We start from the raw sequence: 23,637 nt of genomic DNA on the forward strand, positions 1-23,637 counted from the left end.
GAAATATGGAAGAGCAAGGCCGCAGAGTTCTAGTCCTCTACCGGCACTCGTATGGTGATAATAGCCTCAGCGGGCCGTTGAAAGTGTATTAGCGCTATCACAGTTCCCAAAGAAACACTTGCGGTGGCAAAAAGCTAAGTAGTTCAAAATCTCTCTATTTAACAAGGTATAGGTGCTAAAAGTATATTGTCCAACCTGTGGAGTTGTGCTGAGGCAGCGTGCCCAGAGATCAGCTTTAGTTTGTTAGCTAACCTGCCCGATGAGAAACACTGGGGTGAAGACCACGTGGAGCCGCCATCTTTAATTTTTATCTGCTGTACATTTTCATGAGGCACCTGTGATTTCTGCCCAGTCCGCTGTACCGGCTGCTTATTGAAAGGTTTTCCAGTGCCCTAGAGCTGAGGGAAGTCCCCGGTGGCAAAAGGAAAAAGAGTTGCACTGGGGAGCAAAAAGAAGGGCTAGAGCATGCACAGCTGCCATCTTACGGCTCGGAGTGGCAGCGCAGCTATCTTCAGCAGGGCTGTATTTCCGCTCCCAACGCGACCGCCGCCAGTTTTGCCTCCGCAGCATCCCGACACTAAGGGTGTCTCGTGGCACCGCTTAAATTAGAGAATCGCCGCAGTTTGAAGCGGGTCGGCGAGACAGGGAGGAGAGGGGGGCACGGAGCTGTTTTTTCCTGCTGCCGGCTCGCTCACGTCATCGCCGGAAGTCAGTGTCTGCTTTCCTAACTGGCGGACGGCCGCTGTCAAGGAGGTGCTAGGGGGTGTGCAAGTGAACCTAGCGCCTCCTTGACAACGTGAACCCTAATTTACATATTGCTGGCGCCCCCAGGAGAGGTGCCTGGGGCGTGCTAGGAAAGCGGGCGCTGAATACTCGGCACCCGCTTTCAGCATTCTTTCTTTTAGTTTGTGCAGAAAATCACAGCATAAACAGCCTGTACACAGTGCATGGCTAGAAGACACAAACTGGCTGGATCTGTGTCAGTTTGGATTCAGACTCAGAGGCAGTCCTCTTTTTCTCTGCTAAATGATCTCCCCAATAACTGTGATAGGCGCCTGGCCTCTGTTCTGGACCTCTCGGCAGTACTTGACATGGTAAAATCACACTGTTTTGCTCACATGGCTAACAGTTTGGCATAAGTGGCAAAATGCTAGCCTGATTCAAATCTCATTTAACTGATAGGTTCCAGTCTGTGCAGTTGTCAGGCTTTTCTGCATGGCTTTTCTGTCAGGCCTTTAGTGAACTGGGCCAACAAGTAGGCATCCTGGAAGAGCTGAATGTCAGGTCACCCTGCACGCTAAACCTCTTTGCCCTCTCCTTACTAGGCATATACTTGCCTCCCCACAGCAAATCTTGGAGTGCATGGTCCCAGACCTCTCTATAGCATATATGGGACTCAAGATTACAAGACACCTAATTAATTGTTTGCATATTTATTGCATGTTATTGCATCCTCGTTCACTTATGACACTATATCTCTTGTTTACTCACCTATGATACTCAGAAACACGAAGACAGAACAAGACCATACACTATCTCGTCTGCCCATCCACCCACACCAACTGCTCAGCTCTACAGTTCCTACCACTCCCTCAAAGATGCCCTATGCTTGTCTCATAATTTCTTGAACTCAGATGCTGTGCTTGTCTCCAGCACCTCTACTGGAAGGCAATTTCATGCATCCACCACCCTTTCTGTAAAGAAATACTTCACTAGATTACTGCTGAGTCTATCCCATTTCATCCTCCTTTTCATTGAAAAAGCCCCGCCTCCAGTGCATTGATACCTTGGCAGTATTTAAATTTCTCTCTTATGTCTCTCCCTCATCTGGCCTTTCCTTTAGAGGGTACAGATTTAGATCTTTGTCTGCGCCTTATGCTTTACAATGAAGACCACTGGCCATTTTAATAGCCGTCCTCTGACTAACTCTAACCAGTTTGTATCCTTTTGAAGGTGCGGTCTCTAGAATTGTACACAGCATTCCAAATGAGGTCTCACCAGCAACTTACAGTATATAGAAGTAATATCACCTCATTTTTTAAAATGACATTCCTCTCCCTATGCACCCAAGTATCTTTCTGGTTTTTACTGTTGCCTTATCCACCTGTTTGATCACCGTGAGCTCATCAGATTCAATCACCCCAAGATTCTGCTCTTGTTTTGTACATAGAAGAATTTCACCGCCTTGTTCTACCCCATGTTGGGTGAGCAATCATTCAAAAAGGCGGGTAATAAATCCTAATAAATAAACACTTATCAGGAGACGGTGCATATATACACATCTTAAACCTTATGGGGTTTAACACAATTTTATTCTAATTAGTATCACTTGCTGGTTTAGCTCATCGACTGTAGAAAATTCTTTTCAGCCTGAAGAGAAATTTATTTGTAATGATGAAACTAGGTTGTTCAGTCTTGTGTTCTTTCTCCAGTGGGGCACAGGGGAGTACAAAAAGTTTCTGTAGCATTGGCAAAAGTAGATCTTTAGATTTTTAAAGTACAGCTGCCAGAGCATCCCCCACGGCAGCTCATGTGTTACATGTCCATGTTCTGTTGCTAGGCGGATTTAATGCTAGTTTTGGTTGCAGTTCTTTAGCACAACTGCTCTGGGATTTTGCAAATACTCTCTGAAACTTTCCATTTTCCCTGAATTTTTCTTTTAATTTAGTTGAAGGTTGAAAACAAGTTGAAGACAGAGGTGCATTTCTAAGTCTTAGACTGGAACGCCAACATTTATATATGGGTGGCAGATATGGGCTACTAAGGAAGTCAGTAGTGGGGAAAATAATGACCCTTGGACAAGTAGATTATATGACACCAGACAACATGATTTTCCATAGGGTAGATCCTTTCAGACCAATTTGATTGCGTTCTTTAATGAGGTGACAAAAGTAATGGATCAAGTAGATGGAGTAGTAGATGGTTTCTATATGAAGGGATTTCAGTAAGGTTTTTGCTACTGTTCTGCATTAAAGACTGATAAGATAATATGGGAGTGGGGATAGGCAAGAAAGTTGTCAATTGCATGAAAAATGGGTTGAGCAACAGAATGCAGAGAATTGTGGTCAGTGGTATTCACTCTGAAGGTAAAGTGATCAGTGGGGTACCCCAGGGCTCAGTGCTAGGTTCTTTGCATTGCAGAGGAACCTGAAGGGAAAATATGCTTGCAGATGATACAACAATCTATAACAGACTAGACTAGGGGTAAACAACTCTGGTCTTGGAGGCAGTGCATGCAAATATACCTCACGCATACTCATTGTAGATATGCTGAAAACCAGACCTGTTTAAGGCACTCCAGGACCGGAGTTGCCTACCCCTGGACTAGAAAATGAAAGGGGACTTGACATAATTTTAAGAATGATGAGGAATGATGATGGAAAATGATCTCGGTGTGCAAAAATCTACTAACATTATATCATTAAAAAGGACAAGAACTGGAAAAACCTTCAAAGTAACCTAAGAATAATCATCTCAGGTGACCTGAAAGTAGCAAGAGGGAAAGTAAATGGCATGCTTGTTTGCAGAAGCAGAGGTATCATTAACAGAAAAGTGATATTTCCCTTGTATAGGTACTAGTGAGACTCCACGTGAGTAATGTATACAGGCCTGGAGGTATACCTTTAGAAATACATTGAGAGGTTGGAAGTGTTTCAGACATGGGCTGCTAAAATGGCACTAGGTCTACAACACAAACCCTACAACGAAGGTAGCAACATTCAGAATGTGTTTGGATGAGGGAAGGGAAAAGAGGATATGATAGAAATACTGTTAGTGTTTATTTCTAGTTTACTTTCATATTGAACTGTGCTTTTATTAGTTTGGCTGAACTCTGTGCCAATTTGTATTGTATCTTTGCCAGTTAGCAAAGATCGACAGGTTGTAAATAAATAAATATATGATAGGCTTCAGTAAATTACAGGAAAGTGACATTTTCTGTAGGGAAAGAATTTCAAGGACAAGGGTTATGATGTAAAGTTGGAGGGAGTAACATTCAGAGGAAGCCTGAGAAAATACTGAGAGGGTGGTAGATTCCTGGAATAACCTACCAGCAGAGGTGATGGAAACCTGTGCTGTGACAGAATTCACGCATGCTTGGGACAGATTTAGAGAACAGTGGTAAGAACGAGTTTGGAAACAAATCGTCCTTCTCTCCCTCCAAAGCAGAAGTTTTAAAATGTATTTCTTTATTTCAAAATGTATAGCCTGCCTATTTTTTCAATTCTTGGGGGCTGCAAGATTACGTGCACAGTAAATGCATCAAATTATTAAAAAGAGACTCCATAAAATCACTAAAAATACGGTAACTTAAAACTCAAATATAGACATAAAACCGAATACAAAATAAAATACTTCTTTACAGGTGCCTCTAAAAACTCTAACAGAAAGGAGCAGAAATTAAACTTGGTAACTTAATATTTAAAAGCGCTTACTCAGTTGTCTCTAGCATAAGAACATAGTTTAAAATCTTGGTAATAAAACTCATGTAAATGCCTGTTGAAAAAAAACGAGCCTTTTAACATTTTGCGAAATATCTGTAATGTCTGTGCATTGGGGAGAGGTGATAAAAAGAAAACAAAAGTTAGATAAAGGAAAGCATGACTTAATGACGCTGTAGGCCACAGGGTAGCCGGCTTGGAGCCAGCAGGCTACGATTCCCCAGAAGCTAACTGGGTACGTGCTGGCAGGTTGGTGGTCACCAAGTGTTGCCAGTAAGGCAATGATAAAACAAAGGACAGATAAAGGAAGTACAACTTAGTGACACTGCAGGCCATAGTGAACCTAAGTTGGTACTAATAGAAACCAACAGGGTCAATGCTGGCAGGGTGTTGGTTGCCAGGTGCCATCTAGCATGGTCACAGGACTAAGGCAGCCAGATCTTCAGGCAACAGCTTCATTAGTTTTGGTAGCTGTTTAGATTATTACAAAAGTTGATGGTAAGACAAAGGTAGGATTATGCCAGTGGTTGGATTATGTGTGGGAATTTATATGCTTATTTACCCAGGATAGTAGAGAAACAAAGAAGAAGATAACTGACATGGAAAAGGCACTATCATACAAGTCTTCTATGGCTGGCAGCTGGGATATATCCTTAGCAGTTTAGATCAGAATAACTTTGGTAGAATGGTTGGGCTGATTGGTCTTTATCGGTCATCTGCTTTGTTGGGGCAGAGTCACTATTTTTCTACTGTTAAACAGGTGTAGCAGTTAATATTTTGTTTCGTTATTTATAAAAATCACCCAAAATACATCAAAAGCGTATTTGCTGATGACATCATGATGTCAACTGCCTGCCTCATGAATTGCTTATTTATTTAGCTGGATGTTTGACCTGTCTTTTTCAATACATAAATTCACCCAAAGCGATTTATAGTACATTAGAGAAGCAGCAGGTGTGCAAAAGGCCATTTGCAGCTTTACAAAGTCAGATAATGTAGAACAATTTAAAGAAGCAGCAATAAACATTTCATTTCGGCAGAGGAAAGGTGCTCAACAATACTAAATTTTGCAGACAACACAGTGGGGAAATACTAGTGAATTAATTCAGAAACTAAATAACATGCAGCAAAAACGTTTGCTTGGAGCTGCATGCTTAGGTCATTCGAGATGATGCCTTGTAGTGTCCCGCAAAACTCTTGTCTGTCTACATTTCAACTTTGGCAGAAGAACCAGGCTTTTATTTGCTTCCTAAAACGAGAGTAATCATCAGTTTCTCGGAGCTCTTTTGGGAGGGAGCTCCAGAGGGCAGCTGCTGCTCCTGAGAAGATCTGTTTTAGGTTTCTGTTCTTTGACTGTGTATCATATGCTGCTGGCTATGGACGTGCTCTGATCTAGATCAGAGTAGGGTCCTGGGCCCGTCTGTTGTGAGAGCCATAGAACTGGGCAGTTCTGATCACAAGAAGGCAATTGAATGTACTGTTAATTTGCCAAGCATGCCATGCAGGCCATATAAAGATAATGTAAGTTCACTTCAAAACATTTTATGTCAAAATCTTTCTAATACATTTTAGCACCCACAGCCTTTTCTATCCCCCACACTATTTATTGATCTCTCTGTTCTCTTTTCTGTTTTCTTTGTCTTGGGTATTGCTCAGGTACTCTGTCTGCTACTTTCTTTTTTTTCCCTCATCATTTGTTTCCGTGTCATGTATAACAAAGCAAATATTGACTAATGAAGAATTTCTTATCAAAGCTAACAAAATTGACTCAATCACATTCAATTTTAAGGAGGATTTTTTCACACAAGCTTTGAGCAAACGATGGTTAGGTATGATCAGTACCAAAGGAGATGCAAAAAGAATTGAGCAGGTCCAAACTTAAATGCTTGTGTATAGAAAACACATTTTCTTTAATTCAAAGCGGCAACTCCATTGCTCATCTGTCAAACCATGGCAGTTCTCAATAGGGTCCCCCGACACGTATATGCGGAGTAACATTTAAGTAGTTGACAAGGCAAGGCAAGGAGAGCCTCCTTGCCTTGTCAACTTCTTGAGTGTTACTCCGCATATAAGTTTCAAAAATTTAATTTGTCTCTCCCTTCGGGCGAAATTTAATTTGTCTCTCCCTTCGGGCGAAACACGGGGTCCGCGTCGGGGGACCCTTTTGAGAACTGCTATGGTTTGACAGATGAACAATGGAGTTGCTGCTTTGAATTAAAGAAAATGTGTTTTCTATACACAAGCATTTAAGTTTGGACCTGCTCAATTCTTTTTGCATCTCCTTTGGTGTTTGTAATTTGATATTTGGAGTGCATATCCTTGGCTCCATTTTTTGTGATTTAGGTATGATCAGTAACCATTAATGAGATTTTAATGTTGTAAAAACAATGCCCTGTTGCAATTCAAAGTGCTGAACATTATACCTACTTTGTGAATCTCTCTCCAGAGATCAGCTGGAAGGACGCTTGCCAGTGGACATTACAGTGACTCCAACAATGCTGGAGATAAAGGCAGATGAAGACTGTGAGACCATCAGCCTACCAGTAGGGGTCAGGATTACTCCATCCTCCTGTCGAGGGCTACAGTACATTTCTGGGGATGGCTTACACATGAGACTACAGGTTCAGCTTGACATCAACAAAAGTAATGAAGACTTGGAACTGTTTCCTTGTATTTTAAATTAAATTGATGCCTACTCACTTTGCCTTCTCTACATTGCTGCTGAGAAAGCTCTGTTACAAAAAAAGCATTAACAGATTAACATTGGGAGAAAGACCACAGAGTCAATGCAAGGAAGATTTCACAGGAAGCACTGCATTTATTGCTTGCTTCTACTGAAAAAACAGAACCCAGACTGTACAATGGAGGAAAGGGGTAGCTTTTTTGTGAATAAAGACGGAGCCTTTAGGGTGGCAATGTGATATGTAGAGGCTGAAGGACAGTGTAGTATGTGATAGTGAGAGGTGTCACTGAGGGAAGGCTGGAGGGCAGTGTTTGAGACTAAGAGATATTACTGTGGGGGTGTTAGAGGAAGGCTGGAAAGGCAGTGTGTGGGACAGAGGTGTCACTGAGGATCAAGGGGGGGGCTAGAGGGCAGTGTGTAAGAAGTGCCACTATCAGGTAGGTCAGAGAGAGGCTGAAGGGCAGTGCAGTACGTGAGAATGAGAGGTGTCACTGCGGGAAGGCTGGAGAGACTGAGAGCTATCATTTTGAGGTTCAGAGGAAGACTGGATGGCAGTGTTTGAGACTAAAGTATTACTGTGAAGGACAGAGGAAAGGTGGTTGACATTGTGGGAGACTGAGCTGTCACTTTGAGGGTCAGATAAAGACTGGAGGGTGGGAGTTGGGAATCTGTGTTTTCCAATCAACACCAAGGAAGAGCCAATAAATCCCAGTGTAATAAATTGCACATAAAAGAAGGGAAACCTAATAACCATAGAAATAGCTAGGTCTTCTAAAAAACTTATATGTATATAAATGTTGCAAGGTGTCAGGAAGCCTGTCAGTGTGTCCTACAAAAACACTATATGGACCATCTGGTCGACTTGATAATTTACCTTCGGGCCGATACAGTAAAATCGCGAGAGAGCGGGCGAGCGCCTACTCTCCTGGCGCACGCACAGACCACTCTCCTGTGCGTGCGATACAGTATTTTAATTTATTAAAATTAGGGCCGGCGGTAAAAAGAGGCGCTAGGGACACTAGCGCATCCCTAGCACCTCTTTTTTTCACAGGAGTGGCGGCTGTCAGCGGGTTTCACAGCCGACGCTCAATTTTGCTGGCGCCTGTTCTCAAGCCCGCTGACAGCCACGGGTTCGGAAACCGAACGCCGGCAAAATTGAGCGTCCGGTTTTCGAGCCGTGGGCCTATTTCAAATTTTTTTTCTCTATTTTTTAACTTTTTTTTTTAACTTTTGGGATCTCCGACTTAATATCGCCATGATATTAAGTCGGAGGGTGTACAGAAAAGCAGTTTTTACTGCTTTTCTGTGCACTTTCCTGGTGCCCGGAGAAATTAGCGCCTGCCTTTGGGTAGGCGCCAATTTCTGAAAGTAAAATGTGCGGCTTGACTGCACATTTTACTTTCTGTATTGCGCGGGAATAACTAATAGGGCCATCAACATACATTTGCATGTTGCGGGCGCTATTAGTTTCGGAGGGGGGGGGTTGGACACGTGTTTTGGACGCGCTATTACCCCTTACTGAATAAGGGGTAAAGCTAGCTTATATGTATATAAATGTTGCAAGGTGTCAGGAATGCTTAATACTGAATAAGGGGTAAAGCTAGTGCGTCCAAAACGCGTGTCCAATCCGGTGGAGCACACTGTACTGTATCGACCTGCTTGAAATGTGCCCTATTTTTAAAGATTTTTTTATATGAATGCCTATTAAAAATCATGATCAATCGCCTTAAAACACAAGCCCAACACAGCCGGTGTTTTGCATAAAATGCTTTCTCAGGAGCTTAATCAATGTTATTAGGTTAATGCAAGACTGTTGTCTGAAATTGAGAGCAAAATGAAGAAAATTCAAAAAGAGCCAATAAAGAGATATTTAAAATTACTTATCTGTGTCTCAGTTATACCGTTCGTTATCTGGACTCTAAAGTCTCAATCATCAAGATGGAGAACCGAAGGAAAGATATCTTCTTAAAGGTTAGAAGAACGTCTATAATGACGCAATTGCGTCCAAATGTGAGGATTACTCCTGCGATGCCAAATTGAAGGCTGTTATGCCAAGCAGTTTGAATTCTGAACTGGACAAGTGTTTTTTTGGGCTGATGTCATCAAGATGCTACATGTCACAAGCTGTTTGATATTGCAGGAGTGATCCTCAAATTTGGACGCAATAGCATCATTGTAGATTTTCTTCTAACCTTTAAGAAAACATATTTCCTTCACTTCTCCATCTTGATGATTGAGACTTTGGAGTCCAGATAATGAACAGTATGGCTAGGTCACAGATAAGTAATTTTATTTCTTCGAGGACAAGGAGGATGGTTGTCTTCACACATGGGTGACATCATCAAATAGAGCCCCGACACGGAAAACTTATGTCAAAGTTTCTAGAAATTTGACTTGGCACACTGAGCATACCCAGCATGCCCTATCCATGCAGGTTCCATCTTCAGTCTCTTTTTCCGTGGAGCTGTAAGCATGGTGGTGTGAGTGAGCTCATTTTCGCTTTTTTTGGCCTTTGTGGAAAACTTCTCTTTTTTGTGTGTTTTTTGTGGGTGTTCCGGTCGGGGCAGCTGCTGTTCTTTGTGGACCAGTGGGTTCTTTTCATCGTCTGTCAAGGGTACCAATGTCTTGGGACATCAGCATGGTGTTAGCTCAGCTGATAAAAGCTCCTTTTGAGCCACTGCACACCTGTGACCTGAAGTATCTGACCTGTAAGTCATATTTTTGGTGGCAGTCACCTCAGTGCACAGGGTCAGTGAGCACCAGCCCTTAGTGATTTTATTTAATTAATTAATTTATTTATTTATTTTTGTATACCGACATTCGATCATAGATATCACATCGGTTTACATTCAGGTACTGTAGGTATTTCCCTATCCTCAGAGGGCTTACAGTCTAAGTTTTGTACCTGATTTATCCATCTTACACTAAGTTTCATCATGACAGGGTGGTCTTATGTAGGCTCCCTAAGTTCTTGCTTAAGGTGGTGATGGGCTTCCATTTTAACCATTCCATTGTCCTACCAACATTCTTTCCCAGGCCCCATTTTCACCAATGCGAATGAGTACTGCACAATTTGGACTGCAAGCGAGCCTTAGCCTTCTATCTGGAGTGGACAGAAGCCCATAGGCAGTCCACCCAACTTTTTATTTCTTTTGATAGGAATAGGTTGGGCGTTGCCATTGCCAAATGGACATTATCCAGATGGCTAGCAGATTGCATCTCCTTCTGTTATGCCCTGGTGAGACTTCATTGTTGCCAGAGGATGTGGTTAGTGCAGTTAGTGTAGCTGGGTTCAAAAAAGGCTTGGATAAGTTCTTGGAGGAGAAGTCCATTAACTGCTATTAATCAAGTTTACTTAGGGAATAGTCACTGCTATTAATTGCATCAGTAGCATGGGATCTTCTAGGTGTTTGGGTAATTGCCAGGTTCTTGTGGCCTGGTTTTGGCCTCTGTTGGAAATAGGATGCTGGGCTTGATGGACCCTTGGTCTGACCCAGCATGGCAATTTCTTATGTTCTTATCTTGGGGGTCATGTCAAGGCTCATTTCAGAGCCTTGGCAGCGTCAGTGGCCCACTTGCGATCAGTTCCCGTGGAGGAGATCTGAAAGGCTGCTATGGAGTTCTCTCCACACATTCATATCTCAGTATTTTATGGATAGGGATGGCTGATGTGACAGTAGGTTTGCCCAGTCTCTCCTTTGGAATCTGAGGTGTAGAACCCAATTCTCCCTGCCTAGGGCTCGTTGTTTGAGTTCAGGCTGTCTCCCCCCTCTGTTACCAACAGCATTGTTGCTGTTGTCCCGTTGGTCTCCTTTTGTTTTTTTTGGGGGGGGGGGGGGCAGACTATAGCTAGGGATTCCCCCAGGTGTGAGGACTACCATCATGCTTGTCCTCGGAGAAAACAGAGTTGCTTACATTTAACAGGTGTTCTTAGAGGACAGCAGAATGGTGGTCCTCACGAAATCCACCCGTCGCCCCACGGAGTTGGGTTTCTCCTAATTTTTCATTTATATTTAATTCTATGTTATAAGACTGGAGAGGGACCCCGTGTGGACACAAGATATATGCTCATGCTGGGTATGCTCATGCTCAGTGAACCAAGTCAAAGTTCTAGAAACTTTGACATAGGTTTTCCATGTTGGGGCTCCATCTGATGATGTCACCCATATGTGAGGACTAACATCCTGCTGTCCTTGGTGAACACCTGCTACAGGTAAGCAACTCTGCTATATCTTTTTATTGGATCTTTTTAAAATTTCCTTATTTTGCTCTCAATTTTAGACAACAGTCTTACGTTCATCTACTTACATTGATTAAGGCCCTGAGGCAGCACTTTATGCAAAACACCGCCTGTGTTTGGCTTGTGTTTCAAGACTGTTGATCATGATTTTTTATTTGCAATTATATAAAAAAAAATCTTTAAAAATTGGGTACATTTCAAGGTGAATGATTGAGTTGACCGGATGGTCCATGTATTGTTTTTGCAGGACACTGACAGACTTGCTGACACCTTTTGCAATATTTACAAACATTTAAGTGGTTTTGGAAGACCTAGCGATTTCTTGGGTTTCCCTTCTTTTGTGTGAGATTCTGTGTTTTCCCACAGAAGCATGCAGTAAGATCAGTCTTTCCTCTTTGAATTTTCTGTTGGAACTGTTCAATTTCTCTGAACAATTTATTTTAATATATGTTTGTTTTTTTTAATAACAAATATCCATTATATTTGTGAGTGATATATCTGCTATATAAATGACAAGCTTGCTGGACCTATGGTTTAGGACTAGGTGCTTTGTGCTATAGCATTTAGTGATCCAGGTTCAGATTTCCCTCATATGATGGATCTTGCATGGTATAGACATGCTGCAGAGGTAGTGCACCCATGCCCAAGGAGGGAGGGACGATGGCATCTCCTATCAGCCAACCAGTGGTACCCCTTTCAGCTCTGAGGATGACAAGTGGTTTCAGTGTTTCTGGGGGAAGGGGAGAGGTAGAGACCATTGTGAGCACTAGGGGTGCAAAACAACATTTCAATAAATTATAAAGCTGCCCGTTCCCATGTCTTTTCAATCATTTATTTTATTTATTTATTTTAAATCTTTTCTATACCGTCGTTTGGAGGTGACCGTCACAACGGTTTACATTGAGGCACATAAAAGTAATGATACTGTAATTTATCCGTTTACAAAAGTGCCATAAGGTTCGGTAACATAGTTAGTGATCAACAATGTTAAATGTAATTAATCATGTCCATGTCTCTATCTCTGTTTTGATTACAGAATTAACTTTAAAATTGTGACTTGTCCTTTAAAAAAAAAAACTACACACTTAGTGAATACATCAGTGTGTGTGGGTGTTATATTGCTCATGCTTTGCCTGTCCCTGGTTTCTATTCTCCCATCTCTTTCTGAAAAGCTTGTTTAAAGAGCCAGGTTTTTAAACTGTTTCTGAAGGTTTTGCTGTCTCTTTGTAGTCTTAAATCTAGGGGCAATGGAGTTCCATAGTATGGGTCCTGCCAGTGATAGTGCTTTCTCTCGTACCTGTGTTAGTCTTGCAGTTTTGACTGATGGAATAGTTAGGAGGGCTTTGTTTGCTGACCTTAGGTTCCTGTTAGGGATGTGTACACGAAGGGCTGTGTTTAACCAGTCTGCGTTATCATTATGTATTAACTTATGTATGGTGCACAGTGTTTTGTATTGTATTCTTTGTTCAATGGGAAGCCAGTGTAGTTCAGCCAGTGTTTCGGTGATGTGATCTCTTTTACTTTTGCCAGTTAAGACTCTTGCGGCTGAGTTTTGCAGAACCTGCAATGGTCATAGTGAGGTGTGTGGAAGACCTAGTAGAAGTGCATTACAATAATCAGTGCTTGCAAATATTAATGCTTGTAGTACAGAACGAAAGTTAGCCGTTGACAGAAGTGGTTTAAGTCTCCTGAGGACCATGAGTTTAGCGTATCCTTCTCTTACTTTTAGAGATATGTGTTGTTTTAAGCTTAGTTTGGAGTCAATTATTACTCCGAGATTCCGTACTTTCTCTGACATTTGCAGTTCTCTGCTCCTATTGACAAACTGAGTTATCACTTTTGAGGGCAACACCTTAGAAATGCAGATACAAAAAATAAAACAATATTCAATATTTAGGAAATTGAGTTGGACCGTATCCTCTCTTGCAGCATTGTACTCTTCAGTACCTGTACTTTATTCGTCAGCCTTTGACTTTGCCTCAGTGGACACCATAGACTGGTCATCAGATTTTTCAGGCAATGTGCACCTTTCCAAGTCTTGTACAGTGAAAATGGCGGCATGAAATGTCAACCAGGCATGTTCTAGATGCTGTTTCCTAGAAATAGGTTGGATGTCAGCTTTCTAGCTTCAATATGTTTTTATATATACAAAACATCAGTTTACTGAAGAGTTTTTTCCCATTTTTGAAGACCAGGCGGACCTTGTGTCCGCCCGGTCGGCGTAATGTGGGCCCAGGCCCACTCAAAGAGCAGGTCGCGATTAGAGGAGATGGGGGGGAGGTGGCGCGAGGAGTTGGGTTGCTAGGTTATGGGCAACGGCAGAGCAGGAGGGGGGGGGGGTATGGTGTGCGTCGCCCGATCGTGGCAGAAAGGGGATTGGTCTAGGGAGTGGACGAGGGTATGGTGGCCGGCGGTGATAGGCTAGGGGGAATTTGATTTGGGATTAGGCAGGGAGCGGGAACGCGGTCCGGCAGTCGGGGGATTTGCACGCGTTGAAGCAGGTCGGCGTGAACGTGCTTCCCTCCCACCCACCCTTTGTTCTGTTTTTGTTTTGCAATGTTATTGGGGTTTGGGAGCTGTTGGCTTGTCGCAGCGGGGGAGGGGGATTTGCGGTTGGCCCGAGCAATAACAGTTTATATGTATTGGTTATGTTAAGACGGATTTCAGTGGTAAGCAAATGGTGGTTGACAACTGGGGCTGTTGTCGGTGATTGGCTCCTTGCTGGAAAGAGACGGGGGCCGCTTGGCCAGACTCCTTGCAGGTTGGTGGTGGGGGTCCACCCAGGTTGGCTCCTTGCAGGCGGGTAGCGGGAGTCGGAACCTGGCGTGTGGGGCCAAACATCGAGCCAAGTGGCTGGTATAGGCTATCCTGCCGGAAGGTGGCGGATAGATTGGTGGGGGGTTTGTAATGCTGAAACCTGTATTGTTATTTCTGTGCCTGAGGCTCGGGCCACTTGGTTATTAAAGCTGCGGCCTTGTTTTTACCCAAGCTAATCTCTTTGTAATTATTTGAATGTAAGGGGGTGGTTGCGAGTGAGTGAGGTCCTGGTTGCCCATATTATGTGTCTATGGAAGAACCACTTAGTATATTTAGCTTTTAGTGTTTACAAATAGTCTAAATCGAGACTATGCTTAAGCATTCAGGTAGGTGTGTCCCTGAAGGACAGAATGGGATGGCAGAGTACAGTACTGTACAAATCTGTACAGTAACAAATATCGTTTGTTATGTACAGATTTGTAGCAATCTAAGGATAAATTGGAAGGTTTTTTTTCCTATGAGAGCAGAGTAGTAAGAGTTCCTGGTAATGAGTGCCTGGATAAAGAAATAGCTTAATGTATTGGTATGCTGTTAAATCGACAGCAGTTTACAACAGAATATAAAGTAACTCAGACATAGCAAAAAGGCAAAAAGGGTAGGTGCAGATGGGAAAGTCAGAAAATGTTCCTGCCAAAGAGAGGTTTCCATGTGCCTTAAAGCAACAGTTCCTGGCGAATGAAAGCTCTGCCACTTACAGTTTAAACAAAGCAGGAATTGCTGGAAAATGAATGGTAAGCAGAAGTGCATTTCGTACTTACCCCTTCCCACCAAACCTCTTTTGCTCTCCTTAGGGGGCTAATGAAAGACCAATGGGGGAAGAATTCTGCAGTATTGCTGGTAGAAAACGAAAAAAGGGTAAAAAGTATCTCTCTTGCTATAACTTACATATAACTTTACCCTGTCCATGGCAGTAAAAAAGATTTTTAGGTAGCTTTGACTGATGCTTTAATTCTGGAGGTTTTGGATTACTACTACTTAACATTTCTATAGCACTACCCAACATACACAGCATTGTACAAACATTGTTAAGAGAATGTAGCCCTCAAAAGCTAAACTGAAATGTGCTTTTAGTCTGTACACTGATTAGTGCTTTCAAAATCTTATTTTCCAAATCTTTTTGTACTAATGCAGTCTCCACATTTCTCTGTTTAGTCAGTAGGGAAATAGTTACATAGCCGGCAGCCTCGCACTTGGCAAGACAGCAGCTGAAATCAGAGAACCAGTTTCAGCAATGACCAAATGCCAGTCCCATTTCTGCCCAGCAGGACCCTGTACTGTGGAAAATGTAGGCAGTGGGTCTGTGATGAATTTCAGTGGATATGGTCTGAAACAGCAACGACTGAGGTTTCTCACAATAATATGTATTACCATTTTTGTAGTGCCAGCAGTGCACACAGTACTGGGCCATATAATTCACTTGGTTCTAGTGGCTCTGCATGAAGACTTGCATCCTTATATTTCATTCCGATGAGATAGATAGGGATGTGGAATCATCACCTCCGTTTCCACGGTATGCACGTCGTACCTTGCTGACTTTTTAGTACATGCGGGGAAATGAAAAGTATGTGTGTAACTCATTATTAAAATTAAACACATACTCAGTTTCCCGCGCGTACTAGAAAGTTGGCGAGGTATTCGCGATGTAACAAATGCACATCCCTAGTGATGGAGAATGCAGAGGGTGGGCCATTGCCATTAGGAGCCAGTTGCATTTGTGCCATATTTTTGCGCTTTACCAATAACTCAGTAAGTCCAATCTGGAATGAAAGCTCAAAACAAATGTCTAATGAGTCATTCCACTAAGTAATATTGCCAAACTAATTTTGATCAATGACCACCAAATCTCAAATGTTAGGACCATTATATATGGAACGCTCTGGCACATTTCAACAGATTGCCTCTTATCATAATTAAAGGTCAGAGTCTCATTATTTTTAAATATTTTATAAATGCTTCCCAGTGGGTGGAAAAAAGTCAGTTTAACCCATTACTTAATTGACATCTGCAATGGGTTGCCACTTCTACCTCTATCCCAACCTGGGTCCATATTTTGAAACAGTTCTCTGAAAGGGGAAAACCTCCCTGTCTCTAGTTTATCTCCATATTAGCATCTTTCTCTGTTGAACACACCAATATGGAGATAAACTAGAGAACTAGAGGTTTTTTTCCTGATACAGAACTGTTTCGCAACACATACCTATGTTGGGATAGGGATAGAAACGGCACCTGCCAGAGCAAAGACCATGTATCTGGTAGTATCAACAGACCAGTTTTTGTGCTCATATGGGTCCATTTTCAGCCATTGTGTGGCTTGGCTAGTTAGCTGGTTATGCCGCTGAATATACCCGGCTTAAAATTAGCCAGAATATCGGAGTTAGCTGCATAACCTATGCGGCTAACTCTGCTCCGCCCAGGAACACCCCCGACTTACGCAGCTAAATTCTAGCCGCATACAGTGATGAATATCAACCTCTATGTGGGTAAAAGGTAGCAGAAGATGTGTAGGTTTGAGGAATTTTTTGATGAAAATATCTGCTGCACTTTATTTTAGATTTATAACTACATTAAAACTCAACTCTTCCTCTTGTTTTCAGCTGGTGCAAACTTGGATGGACTGTGTTTTGTATCTCGTCTCTGAATAGCTGAAGGGGCAAACAGTTTCCCAAAATAGTGATCCATGTTGTTCAGCTGAAAAACTCAGTTCCTTTTTATCTTGTTATATCAGTCCACACATGTAGATTATCTCCCCATAGTAGCAGATATAGACAGTGGACACACTTTTTTTTCCATGACATCATCACTGGTAGTTACCATGGTGCAACTCCAGCAAAGAGCAATGTTCTCTGTTTCCAGCAGATGGAAGGACATACTTGTCTGATTCAGCAGGAACTTGTCCCCCCAGGCTTTGGCCTTTGCCAGGTCTGGTGGAGAATTTTTGGACAGTTCTGCGTTTGTCAGCCTTTTCTGCTATGTACACAGCAAACTGTGGGCCAGGCCTCTGGTGCCTCCCAGTTAAGCAATCTCTGTGTAAGGCTTTCAGTCCCAGAGGGGATTTGGTAGAGCTTAGAGGGTGGAAGCTTGTTTCTGGTTCAGAAGGAGCTTTTGTTTGAAGTTATCTTCCCCCACCCCCCTTCTCCCTTTGGCTTATTAAAGCTTTTTAAAAAAAGAAAAGAAAATGGAGAAAGGTGACTCTTCTGCTGAAGCAAGCAACTGGGTGGGGATGGGGTATATTTGAGCTGATGTAGGAACAGGCCCACCAGCCATCAGTCTCTTCCTGTCTTTGGGCCTATAGTATTTCTGCACAGCTTCTGACCGAATTGTAATGGAGTCCAGTCAGCACTGGAGTTTTTGTAAGTTGGCACTTCTGCAGTGCTGACTTACCCTGTCCTGTTTGCACCGGCAGCAGTGATTCTTGGGAGGAGTCTGCGAAGGTCCCTGAGTATGGCAGCAGAAATTTGCTATTGCTTGCAGCCAGACTCCTGGTTCCAGGTGCAGCAGCGGTTGAGTCTGGCGCTGGAGTCTGTTTTAATGTTCTATCAGAGGTGGCTTTTTTGGTTGGAACTACTACCATTTTATGTGTCCCATGAGCCATTCCTGTCCATTTCTCCTTGCAAGCTGAGGCCTTGTATCCTTGGAGGAGGGGGCCCATGGTGTTCTCATGTGTGAGGAAACCTGTGTTGAAGCTGTGCTAGGCCCCTGCCTTTCTCACTAGAGGATTTCTCCCCAGGAGTTTTATTTTTCTTTGGCATTTTACAACAGGCCTTCTATGTTTACAGAGGCCTGGTGAAAACTGCTGGTTGTGTGGTGGCATTCTCAGGTGTTGGTAAGCCCTTGTGAGTATCGCAAAGCTTAGGGCCTAGTAAAACGAAGTGTCATTTTTTGGAAGCGACAGTGCAACCGGCATCGAAGAAGCATAATCTCAGCACCATTAATACAGCTGATGCACCATTTACTGACAGATTGAGCCTTGATGCCTTATTCGTTGGACAAGCTTCGGCATCATCAGCACACTGGACCACGGTACATCTGCCACAACCCTTCAAGAAATTACCAGTTCTTTCCATAGGTTCAGAAAGGTTTTTTTTGCGGCAGAAAGAGAAACCTTTTCACTTACACTGCTAGTTTCTCCATCGATTTTACTGGAACAAGACTTGTGACTGGATGTGCCAGATCCTATTTGCTCCATGGTGCCTTTAATTTCTAACCAGTCCCCAGGACAAATTTTACAAAATCCAGAGGATTTGCAAGAAGATTCCATCCTAGTTTCTGAAGAGGATGTTCTGTCTTCTTTGCCTAGCCAGAGGGCACATCAGCCCTTAAATCAAGTGGCAGAGTTGGTGAAAACTTTTTTTTTACCTCTTTGGTGACTAAGGACAAGGAGGGCACTCTTCATCCTTTCCTTTCCAGGATATCAGGTTTACTCCTGCTAGGAGGGGAGTCCCAGTTAACCCTGACCACCTCATGGGTACTCCATCAGAACTCTCGGGAGGTGGTTCTAGTCCTCTGCACTCACTTGCAACAGAGTCCAGCCAGTTGGAAGGTGTTCACACCCGCCTTTGAGGCAACCAACAACCCCTTCTCAATCACCTGTTTCATCATTGAGGTCTTGGTAGTGAGGCTCTGAAGGCCCCTTCAGCACACTCACACAAGAATTATGCATTAATAGAGGTTTTATTTGGAAATGGTGACAGCATAACAGTTCCTGACTATGCACTGCAGGTTAACTTAACAAAGTTCACAGTTGGATAAGGTTTACTTCTAGTCCAGGTCTTTTTACAGTGGATTCTTTTCAATACAGAACACAGCATGATTGGAGATCAAACTTCGGCTCACAGACAAAGTACAGGACTTTCAGACTTAACAATACAATATAATATGGATACACATAAGAGGAAGAACTTACAGGTTTACTCCCGGATCCCACACCTTCCTTTGGCCTCCGTGCTGTCTAAATGCTGGGAGCATCTTCCAGGTGTTCCCACTCTGTTTTTGAATCCCCTGAGAACCAATCTGGATCCTCAGGGCAGGGCCACATAGGCCAACTTTAGTATGAAATTGGCTTTTTCTGAGCCATCCTGTGGCTCTATGCATCAAATTCCAGCCCCAAACTGAGCAGACACTGGTGAAGGCTGCGGGCGTTGGCTTGCGCAAGATGCACTAGTGTGCACCCCCTTGTGCGCACCGACCCCCAATTTTATAACATGCACGCGCATGTTATAAAATCGGGTGTCCATGTGTGCGCCCGCACGTAGCTTTTAAAATGTATCCCTATATTTTGTCTTTCAAGCACTTCAAAGCAGATTACTTTCAGGTATAGTAGGTATTTGCCTGTCCTCAGAGAGCTTATAATCTAAATGTATACATAAGGCAATGGAAAGTGAAGTGACTTACCCAAGGTCACAAGGACTGACAGTGATGCAGCTACCTCCTTGGCTTTTTCTCTGTCTGGTCTCATTAGCCCCACAGTCTAGGATACAGTTCTGTGGTGCGTGTTACTATTGGTTAGTTATTTGTTGAACAGGATCATGTAAAATATGATTTCCATTATATATGGAATGCTCGCCTTCTGTTATTGAGTCCTAATTACATGTGGTTGATATTTCATTCTTCTTTTTGTATGATATATTTGTTTTTCATGTCCTTTAGTATATGATCTGTTGGGTCAGAACATCCTAAATTCCCTGTATTGGAGATGTCTAAGTTACATTTAAATGCTAAATCACCCAATTAAAAGGAAAGAAGCCTTCAGTTATTTCAAACAATTTAGACTAGACAAGGCCTTGATTTAAGAAACTCTACATAATAAGAAGAATCTGTAAAATAGAATAGCGATTGAGTCAAAGATTTTTTTTTCAGCAGAAGGCAAAAATAATGGCACATCCATATTATTATCATTAGATAATATCCCAAGTATCAGATACAAAGGGCAGGTATGTCATATTGCTACTGAGATTAGCTGAGACTAACATTATGCCAGTAAATATTTATTCCCCAACCTAATAGTCTTCTAAGTTCTTCCAAATGATAGCATATCATGTTCTGTAACACGAGACTGTCAAACAATTATTGGAGCCTATTTTAATTTTTCTTTGGGCTTTATTTTGGCTAGGAAGTCATCTTCATGCCCAAGTAAGGTTTTTAAGACTTTGCAAGACTTGGTACGATAAATCCATTGAGATTGTTACATTCATTTAGTTTGTCTTCTCATCAATCATAGCCCTGATTTGGGAGGCAATTTTCAAACAACCTGTGCAGGTCCAAACTACACGGGCAGTTTTACCTGAATTTTCTAAAGAAAACCACGCAAATATGTGTAAAGTGCGTATATTAAAAACACTCGCTCTTTTTTTTTTTTGTCCTGCTGCCGGTGTGGGGGAAATAGCACACTTACTTTTGAAAATGTCATTTATGTGCACTCTTTTCCTCTCCTAACCTCAACGCATCCCCATGAGCTTCTCCTCTTGATCGGGCTAAAAGTATGCATTGCCGTGGAAACCTGCACAGTTTTAGCTCAGCTATAGAGAGAGGGCTGTTTTCAGATAGGGCAATAGGCATCGTAATCTATTTTAATGCAACTAAATTGCTTTAAAAAATCACCTTCTGTAATCTTATTTTATAGTAGCATGGAAAGCTTCAGGTGCAATAAGATGCACACTGAAAACGGGTGCTCATATTGAGTGCCCTTTTTTCCTAATGCGCGTGCAGCCACATTCTCTGGGTGCCTGAAGCAGTATTTACATGAGGGGTCTGCATAAAAAAGAATGCACTAGGGGAGAATTGTGTGTCTCTAGCGCTCAAATGCATCGGACACCCACAATTGCAATGGGAGTTAAATGCAATGGGAGTTAAATTTGCAGCACTCAAAAGTGCACTTTGGACACTCAGCACTTTCCTGCATCGGCGGGGGGGTAATAGCTAATAGCCTCACCTACATGGAATTTACATGTGATGGGCGCTGTCGGCTACGCATTTGTTAAGGTGCACAATTTGGTCACGCTAATCTCCTCCTTATTGCATCGGGTGCTAGTCTGGTGTGTCCAAAACGCGCACCAGCTGAATATACTTTATTACATCAGCCCCCCCCCCCCCCCGTGTCTAATTATTTCTAGTAACAAGGGCTTATGCGTTGCCTGTGTGTTTAGATTTGTCTTGACTGTGGTGCTGTCCCTTTATTTCTGAGAGAAACACCTTTCTCCTCATCTAGGCCCTGTGCTCCTCCTCTTCTGGTCAGCAGAGGGCACTGTTTCATTGGAGTTGGGAGTTTGCTTCTTTCTGCAGTGCTGCGTACTTGCCTTCCAGCAGCTTGAAGCTCAAGGAAGATCGCTCATTTCCCAAACGGACAGTAAGCCTTCTAATTGGCAGCACAGTGAGGTACTATCCTACCACTGGGACAGCCGCAAGCAGAGAGAAATGTAATGCTATTTCCTTTGGATTCCGAAACAAAGGAAAAAAGTAAACTGGCTAAGACTGCTCCTTAGTGGAATCCAACCTCAGCACTGTCAGAGTACTTATTTTATTGCCTCAGGTTTACTTGTAATGTTCATTTTGTTGAGATATACTTTAAATGAAAAGAAAAGTCACTGCAAACATGTTTACAGTATGCTATTCCTCTTACGTTATTTGGACAGTGATGGATTTAGGATTTTGCAGCCCCTCAGCATTGTTGGTGTTGCACTCCGCTGCCCCCTCCATTTGTGGCAGTAGCCAGCTGAGGCTTGGAGGCTTCTAGGCAGCCCGGCCCTTGTTCCACAGCTTCCGTTGGGCAGTAAAAGCTATAGAGGCAGCGACTGGGCCAATACCACCAAGAACCTTCTCGTCCATAAGCAATGAAACTGCTTCCTTCACTGGGATGTGTGACAGAGTGCCGCAGCCTGGATCCACTGGAACATTTCTTGACCCTCTGAATTTTCCCGCCTCCAGAATTTTGACACCCCAGACACAGACCTAATAGGCTTGTGTGGAAACTCAGATCTGCTTGTTGATCTATTAAAAGGTTTCTTCTTGCGTTCTAAAGTTATTTAGAAGTCTGCGTCTAGCTGTACAATGAATTGGTGAGAGCAGTTTATCCAGTTCTTTCTGACTTAGGGGAGACTGCAGGAATACCCAGGGACGAGCCAGGGTATAGGTAACATGTATGCAACCATTTCTGCATGGGCAGCAATATGCTGTCAGCCCACACAAGCTAATCATGTCTGACTCAGGTAATATGATCTCTATTTTGAACTGGCCCCCATCTAATACAAGGGAATTCTTTCAGAAACCAGACATTTTAAGGAGATTTTGGAGATGCCTAATTGTGGACATTTTTTTAAAAGGAAGAACAATATGTAATTTGGGGTATCCCAAAGACAAGCGTCTTTACCTCTTCAGAAGATGATCGAGGATTAGTTCCATGGTCCAGGTATATGTTAAACCAACTAGAACATTCAAGTTGCAAAACCAGAGCACGTGCACTGAAAAAAATTCCTCCTTCAACTCTAAGAGGGCAAAGAAACTGTGGGGATGACTGGCAGTAGCCTCTGCCATGACACTTGATGAAATGACACAAGGGTTTGGAAAACAGTTTTTTTATTATTTTCTTTCTATGCCATAAGGCAGTTTTGGTTATATTAGCATAGGTAGGAAGAGAGGACATGGGAGAGGAAAGGATGATAAAATCCTTCTGTGAGGTGATGCGATAAATCTGTGAACTAATTTTTTGTTTAAACTTTTATTTTTCAACTCAGACAGGTACATAATTAAGCTCTGGAATTTGTTGCTAGAGGATGTGGTGAAAGCTATTAGTGTAACCGTGTTTAGTAAAGTTTTGGACAAGTTCCTGGAGGAAAAGTTAATTAGCCATTATTAAGGTGGAGTTGCAGAAATCCATTTCTTATCCCTGGGATAAGCAGCATTGAATCTATCTACTCCTTGGGATCCTGCCAAATGCTTGTGACCTGGATTGGCCACTGTTGGAAACAGGATACTGGGCTTGATAGACTTTGGTCTGACCCAGTATGGCAGGTCTTATGTTCTTAAAGAAACATAATGAAAAGAAAAATAAGTATACATACACATTCGTAGAAGCATCTAATACAAATGAGGTAACCACCCTAAACCCTAAATTTACAAACTAGGCTATGATATGTACAGTTGCCTCCTCCAGGTCCAAAGGGGTTCCCAAACTTGAAAGTAAAGCTCGGGTTTGTCCCGTAACATAAAGGTGTGCTTTTCCATCGCTGCGATTTCTGCCACCGTGTTTCTCCAATGTTCCAGACTGGGTACAGTCTTCCAGTGAAAAGCTATAGTTAAACAAGCAGTGTGTAACAGTGGAGAAAGTAATTACCTGATATTGTGTAGGGGGGAGACTCTGAATCCTATCGACCTAATAAACATAGCTGGCCTGAGACTGAAAAGGAAAACCCCGCAATCGCACAAACTTCCCTCTCCACTTCCATCCAAAAGTCCTGTACTAGGGG

General features: G+C 42.7%; 1 protein-coding gene across 3 annotated transcripts in view; it reads left to right on the forward strand.

Moving 5' to 3' along the window:
* UBE3D (ubiquitin protein ligase E3D) overlaps positions 1 to 23,637 on the forward strand; it is a 400,519-nt gene that overhangs the window by 21,799 nt on the left and 355,083 nt on the right. For all 3 annotated transcript variants that reach the window (XM_029595535.1, XM_029595537.1, XM_029595536.1), the window contains exon 2: positions 6,886 to 7,082. In XM_029595535.1, the coding sequence (XP_029451395.1) occupies positions 6,886 to 7,082 (197 nt within the window). The remainder of the gene's footprint in view (positions 1 to 6,885; positions 7,083 to 23,637) is intronic.

Source organism: Rhinatrema bivittatum, chromosome 3, assembly GCF_901001135.1.
Source record: "Rhinatrema bivittatum chromosome 3, aRhiBiv1.1, whole genome shotgun sequence".
Taxonomy (NCBI): Eukaryota; Metazoa; Chordata; class Amphibia; order Gymnophiona; family Rhinatrematidae; genus Rhinatrema; species Rhinatrema bivittatum.